Source organism: Merops nubicus, unplaced genomic scaffold, assembly GCF_000691845.1.
Source record: "Merops nubicus isolate BGI_N331 unplaced genomic scaffold, ASM69184v1 scaffold5757, whole genome shotgun sequence".
In the NCBI taxonomy this organism is placed as follows: domain Eukaryota; kingdom Metazoa; phylum Chordata; class Aves; order Coraciiformes; family Meropidae; genus Merops; species Merops nubicus.
In genome coordinates, this window is record NW_008618202.1 from 483 (window position 1) to 7954 (window position 7472).

Below are 7472 nucleotides of genomic sequence, written 5' to 3' on the forward strand. Positions count from 1 at the left end.
ACTCAGGATTACTCCTCTGGCCCTGGAGGGGCCAAATGGCTAAGGGCTAAATTAGCCAGGATGCCTACCTAAAATCGGGTGGCATGAACCTCAGTTCAACATGGCAGCAAAAAGAGAGAAAAATGTTTCTTTTTAAGGTCTACAGTGTTGAAGTTTAACACTATTGAGTATCTGGTATTTCTGCACCTACTACCTGCATATTTTTAACGTGCCACCAGGAAGAAAAGGCAAATTATTAATGATTCTGCATTAATTTCTTACCTCAATTAGCTGCACACGGCCGTAATACTGGCGGTCAGGCAGTGGGTTGTTGGGATCCATATAAACAACTGTCATTTGATGGCCCTGTGTGAGAATGAGGATATAACGTTGCCAGTTCACTGCTTTTTTGGGGAAAACCTTGAGAGGCAATAAAATCTGGTGAAGCACATTAATCCTTTTCTTTAGAGGAGGAAAACTGTCATTTTGTCAGCAAAGTTTTCACTGCTTTCACTGTTTTTTTTCTTCTTTCCCAGGGTTTTCACTGCTTGCACCTATTAACAATCTTGCTTTCAAATAAAACACCAAGAGAACTAAATCATTGCTGACCAATTTTCACAGAAACTAGTTCTTACTTTTGAGAAAAAGTGGTTTTCCATTTTCAAACACTCTCCTTTGTGACCTGGTGTGACAAAGCTCTGGATACCACTGTAGGACTTCACCAGGAGAATTTCCCACTAAGAATCTGAATTAGTATTTCTGGTGGGCTGATGAAACAATGCCACTCCTTTGGGAATTTGAAACAGTACAAGATTTCTGTTTTGGCCCTGAAGTGGTTAAATCAAAAATCACTTCACCTAAAAAACATTTTTACTTCAGCCCCCTGAACCTTCAAAATTACGCTTAACTTTATGCTGAAGAAAATCCTCACAGAAAGTGAGATTAATGGGATCCAGGGTGTGTTTTGGAGAGCTGAGGCCAAGGGTGCAAGGCATTAATGAATTTTTTTCCACAGGGGCATTTTGTAGAGCGAATCCTGTTTTATCTTTCTGTTTGCTCTCAAGTCAGTGCTGCTCAATAACATGTTCCTTTGGCAACAGCAATGGGTGCGTTGATTGCTTTGAGCAAAATGCAGTAAAATCACTTTTATAGACACATAGCAAGCTGCTATAAAAATTAAGCATATTATAGGAGTAAAATTTACCATTGTTGCTAAGTAAAAGATAAAAAAAAAGGTATTGGTACTGCTTGAGAGAAAAAATTCTACTTCCAAACTTACTGTTAGTTGTATATCAGGTGTTTTCTCCAGAAGAACCATGCCCTCACTGGGCAAGCCAAAAGATTTCACTTGGTAACTTAGGAAGCCACCATATGAAGAAAGCTGTAACAAAATGCACAAGACCAGAGATACTTTACTGCACTATTGCTTGATATTAATATATCTTCATATTCAAGCTTACCCCACCTTCCAGCACAGTCAATAATATATTTACCCTTTGATCTTTATGCAGAATATGAAAATACACGTTGCTTGGAAAATAAGTACTTTCTATTTTGGTTAATTTGTGCATCTGAGATGACTTTATGGGCAGTTCCTGCTCTTTGGAAAGTTAACTCCATCATTTTTGTCATTTTTTTTTCATATCTAGGATCATGCCAGTTGTGTCACAGAGAAGTCACAAGTTCACATGAACATTGTTCTTCCCTTCCCAGGACTTTTATTGGTATCAGCTCATTGTAAATGGGCTGTTGCTGCAGTTTGAGGTGAAACCACCCTTCCTTTGGCTCGACTACAGGCAGCCTCAAGCCCCACCAAACATCTCCTGCTGCCTGAACAAAGACCTAGGCAGGTATGTTTGAATCATCTGAGACCTTCCCTGGGTCCTGCATGAGTGACTCAGTTCCAAATGTATTGAGAGGAAAGGCACAGCCTAGACAGCTTTTGTTCCAAGAGCAGCCTAGAAAAATCACAGACATCTCAGGACCACATTTGTCCCTTGGGCCATGAGTCCACAGTTCCATTATTACCTGTAGCCAACTGCATTTTCAAAAGCAGCATTAGGAACATTGGCTATATTTTGTCAACACCATCAAAACAGCTCTCTATAAATAAGATTTTTTTCAAAAATATATAAAAAAAAATCAAATTCAAGCCAATTTTCTGTTTCACATACATTTTAGGACTGCACCATATGACAGGGTTTTATTTACTGCTGTGTTGAATTATGTATTTCTTAAAATGGGAAAACATTTGTGTTATAAACTACCTTCTATTCTACATATACAGTATTCATTTTCTAACACTGGGTGGTCTATTAAATAGAACATTACACTACAAAGGAGCAGAAAATGAGGCTGCTGCAATCTGAATTTTGCCATGCCTGTTAGTTTTTGCTACAGGTTTCACTTTTTATTCCCTTTCAGCTTCGTAAAAAAAAGACAGAGAGGGGAAGGCAAATACACCCTGCTAAGCATTAACATTCCAGTGGAACCAATTAAAAGGTTTAAGATAATGGAAAACAGTATTTATACCCTGAAAATGTCCAGAGTGATCTCAAACATTTTCTGAAAGAGGTGCTGCCACTGGGAGGAGACCAAAGCCTGGCATTTTCAGACTACAAAAACATGAAGAATGGGTCATTTTGGTCAAAACTAGCTGGAAGATTGTTGGGAGGAGCACACCTTTCACTATTGCAGTATTAGCTGTGCTAAAATACACACAGCCTGCAGCAGAAGCAGGTCCAAAAATAGAATCCTTTATATTTACAGTGTTGACTTTGTAAATAGAAGCCAGGCAGGGCATGCCCAGTCAGTGTGACATGCAGCAGAAGCCTCAGAGCCCTGTTCTCAATAGCTGTGTGTAAAAAGGGTTATTGCCTGCTCCAGGTTTTGTTCTGGGAACAACAAAAGCCCTTTTGGTTTAAGTCCCCCTGGTGAGTGTGAGCCCCAGGCTGAGATGCTGCCAGGTAGGAACCAGGAGCAGAAGACTGCTCCCATGCATGGGCAGGAGGAGCTGCAAGCAGCTCAAGAACAAACCAGGTGTTGTCCTTCCCAATGGAAGGAAAAGGTTGGGGGTTTGTGTGCCACTGAGCACCTAATCACCTTCTTATCCTGTTGGAAATCTGCCCTGGAGGTACCTCAGGGAGCCTAAAAGATACTTGGGTACACTGGCAATGTTCTAGGTGTCCGAAAAGTGGCTGGAGGTACCAGCTCTTGATGATGCTGTTCACAGAGAGACCTCCCTGGCACCAAGCAAGGTTATTAATTCTGTGTCACTGGTTGTAATTTTAACACTGTACTCAGAAGTCAAATGGCATAAGAGGTAAGAGAGTAAGAATCTTGTGAAGGAAGAGAGAGAAACAGATAAAAAGACAATGAGACTCTTTATCAACAACGCTGGCAGAGAAAAATGAACACATGGTATGAGAGCAGAGCTAGGTGTCATTTACCTTCTCTCCCAGGTAGGATGGTGGTGCTTTCCAGTACAAGCTCTGCACTGAAGCAGGCAGTTCTTGGACATCAGCCACCACGCTGTTGCTGACTGGGTTGAGAGTCACTGGGATGGCAACGTCTCCATCCACTGCCTCCAAGCGCCAGCTCCTCATGTCCACGAACTAAGGAAAACACATCAAGCAAACACAAGCTTGTCTCATCCTTTATGAAACTTCACCAGCACCAAGTAATGAGAATTTTAACCTCTGTAACTCCCTCAGCTAGGGATTCAATCCCTTCAGGGCCAGCAATGGGTGCTGAAAGAACCTCCAAGGAGAGCCTAAGTGGGACAGATGTGCCCAAGCTACCTGAGATGCAGGAATTTGGTTTGTCACTTGCCAACTGGACACTAGCCTTACTCACAGGAAGACAAAACCCTCCTGGAGGCAACTAGGAACTGTGTACACAAACCCCAGGGTACCATCTGGAGGTGCTTTAAGTCCATCCCAAAATGAAACCAAGGACACTAACCCAAGAGACAGAGTGCAGACCTGGCAGTTAACTGGGAGAGAAGGGACACTGCAGGGTATTTTGGAGGGGCAGGCAATGCAAGCCTAATATTCTGGCACTTTAATGCACATTTTAACATCATGGTGATTGTTTCATGAAATATTACACATACTGTTAATTATCACTGTGCTGGGGTGGCTTGCCCTTGGCTGGCCAGAGCAATAAACCAGAGACAGACATGTCTTTGATGAAGACAAATAATCACTAGAGGAAATTTTCCTACAGTAAATGGCAATTTGCTGCTGACTTCACTGAGGCCAGATTTTCATCCTTTGCTTGTCAACAGTAAAGTGCCAAAATCTGATTGCATCTAGTCTATGCCTAAGCCTCCATCATTCTAGGACTCTGATTATCTTGTCTTTCCCTTTCAATGCTTTGGGCAGCTGTTGCTTTTTTCTTTTTCCCAGTCTTTACCAATCCTGTTCATTTATGAAATCTATTAAAAAATCTACTAAAAATCTATTTTCTCCTCTTCTCACAGCTGACAACATGTCTTTTTTCACAGAGAGGGCAGCAAGACAATTTTTACAATCCCTGTTAGTATCTGTCACACATTTCTTAGGTCTCAAAATGCATCTATGATATAGGTATGGAACATGACAAGTGCTTATCAAAGCATCTGGAAGGAGATCGTTGACTTTAAAGAACTAGTTTTAGAAAAGAAAGCAACAGAAGGGCCCAGTCTTCACCAATCCTGTTCATTTATGCTACTAAAAAAATCTATTTTCTCCTCTTCTCACAGCTGACAACATGTCTTTTTTCACAGAGAGGGCAGCAAGACAATTTTTACAATCCCTGTTAGTATCTGTCACACATTTCTTAGGTCTCAAAATGCATCTCTGATATAGGTATGGAACATGACAAGTGCTTATCAAAGCATCTGGAAGGAGATCGTTGACTTTAAAGAACTAGTTTTAGAAAAGAAAGCAACAGAAGGGCAGCTCAACTTCAGTCCTTCTAGTGATCTGTGACCAAAGAGACGAAAAGGGCCAATTCTGCTGTAAGGTACTTTCAGATTACACCTAAATCTCAATGAGGCTGCACTAAATCTGCATCATTGCTTGCAGAATATTTCTCAACCTTGGAAACGAATAAAATGTCATTTCGATTTTGGAAGAAATCTGGCATTTCCTGAATGGAATAAATGCAGGATCTTGTTAGGAAAGGAAAAAACTGTTGGATACACCTTGGTTCTACGATGATTTGTGCTGTGACAGTCTCTGGTTGCCCCAAAACAAAAGCAAGAGGTGCATCCCCTGGGGTTAGAAGGGTCCAGATAAAAGGATCCTGGTCGACAAGCATCACATCGTGCACCTTCAACATTCTCCTGTTAAGACACAGTTGAAAGGAATCTCAGAACTTGCCTTTAGTTTTCACGAGCTCCCCCCCAAACCTCCTGCACAGAAAGCAACTTTTCTGGAAGGGTATTTATTTAAATGTATGGGAAATGTGGGATTGTCTGGACACACCATAACCCAAATGCAGCTATAACTGACTTCTTGGAGACTATCTTTGTTATGAGCTGTCTTTCCAGTTTATAAAGTGAACCACTGAGTAAGAAATATTAGTCAGAGAGAGCTGGTAACTTCCCTGCCAAAACCCTCCTGCTGGCTTTTGCAAAGCTACAATAGAAAAGGTCACTGGTGAAAGTTCACATTTATCACATTTAATTACCCAGATCAGAACAAAAGAAGATTTCCTGGCTACAACCATGTGGTGAAATGTCAACGGACACAATATGGCTAAAAAAAGGCCTGGGACCTGGTTAGCATCCAAAAGACAAGATGCAGATGCTTAAAGCAGATCTGTGCAGGGTACAGGCTGCTTCAGTGAATCAATGGGCAACCCACAAAGCCCTCCTGTGCAACAGATACTCATTAAAAAATAGCATTTAACTGCTACCATGATAATCTGGGCACGCACTGCAATGTGGGATGGGTTTGTACAGCTGCATTTATTTTTTTACTGTGAATTTAATGATGAACTCACATCTTTCACTCCATTAAATACAAAATAGCCACTGATGTGGCAACGATGCTCACGAATACAGAAGTAATTTGATGTAGCTGACCTTGCAGAGACAAATTCCAGTCTGCGGATCACAAACATCTGGTTCTGTTCCATCTCTGTTGCAGTTACAGGGCAGGCAGTTTGGGAAACTGAAAGTCCCAGGAGCACACCGATCACACCGCCGGCCTGTGAGCCCTGGTTTGCACCTTTATCAGCACACACAGAGGAGAAATTCAACAAATTCAGAGTGAATGGAGTGAGGAAGGAAAGATTAAAGCAAGAGGAAGGTGGATGTGTGAAGTGATTGCGTGGCTACGACAGGACTTCATGATTTCCATGGAGAAAGAGCAGCAGGGTAGTATTGCTCTCAGATTTGGGTGGTGAGAGGGTTTAAATGGTCGTGGAACTGATTAGGGATTGATTTGATTTTGAAGGATATAAATGTTTTCAACAAAATGGGACTTTTGCAGCTATTCAGTGCTTATCATGCAGAACTACTCTCTCTCTCTACACCAAGATGTTGCACACAGGTGAGTGGAGCTGGAAGAGTATTTATAGCTGGATGATGTGACTGAGCACTACACCAGGCATTCATCTGCTAACAAAAAGGTGGAGAATCCCAGATTTATTAATAATTCTGGGGATTTCAGCCTGCCACAGGGCTTGGGTTGGTTTACAACCGTTCACAAAGGATCAAATCCCCTTTGTTCACAGTGAAGGCACCTTGAATTTGTTTAGGTGAAGTATGACAGCTGCAAAAACCAACAGCAAACGTAGAACAAGACTTGAGGCAAGAGAGGACATCTGTCCATGGCAGTAGCTACATCATCCTACCTTTACAGCAAATTCAGATGTGCACCAGCACTATGAATCTCATGGAAATAAAGTATGTGGACAAGGTAGATTGCACTTCATGGAATATATGAGCTGAGTTTCTCAATTCACCAAATTCTCAAAGTCTGTGTGTACTCCTGCCACACACAGAGAACTGGAGCTGGATGGGGACTTTGAACTTCATGTAATGCACAGAAGGAAAAGCATTAATCAGATTGTAGTAGCAGTTAGCTACATACTATCAGTCCAAAAGTATCTGCTAAATGTCCAATTTTGGTTCAGAATGAGCTGGATGGGGACTTTGAACTTCATGTAATCCACAGAAGGAAAAGCATTAATCAGAATGTAGTAGCAGTTAGCTACATACTTCTTCAACCAGTCCAAAAGTATCTGCTAAATGTCCAATTTTGGTTCAGAATGAACAAGCTGTCATTTCTCTGCTATTTCAAACAGGCTGCCTGTGAAAAATATCCCCATTAGAATCATGCAATAAAGCTGTGCACTGAAATGGAAAAATGTGACCAGGTCTGCAAAGTTTATCCTCAATTTTACTCAAGTAAAAATGTTCTAAGCCCCTTCATTGAAGCAGTAATAAGATAGCATATCTTATGGACTAATAAGATAGCATGTGAATGATCATTCCCTAC

At 41.3% G+C, this 7472-nt stretch overlaps 1 protein-coding gene across 1 annotated transcript in view; it reads right to left on the reverse strand.

Moving 5' to 3' along the window:
- Window positions 1-261: 261 nt before the first annotated feature.
- Window positions 262-7472, reverse strand: part of LOC103775882 (laminin subunit alpha-3-like) — a gene marked incomplete at both ends in the record, with an annotated part of 43016 nt that continues 35805 nt past the window's right edge. The window contains 5 exons of the mRNA XM_008943356.1: window positions 262-345; window positions 1259-1360; window positions 3429-3593; window positions 5168-5308; window positions 6053-6197. Of these exons, the coding sequence (XP_008941604.1) occupies window positions 262-345; window positions 1259-1360; window positions 3429-3593; window positions 5168-5308; window positions 6053-6197 (637 nt within the window). The remainder of the gene's footprint in view (window positions 346-1258; window positions 1361-3428; window positions 3594-5167; window positions 5309-6052; window positions 6198-7472) is intronic.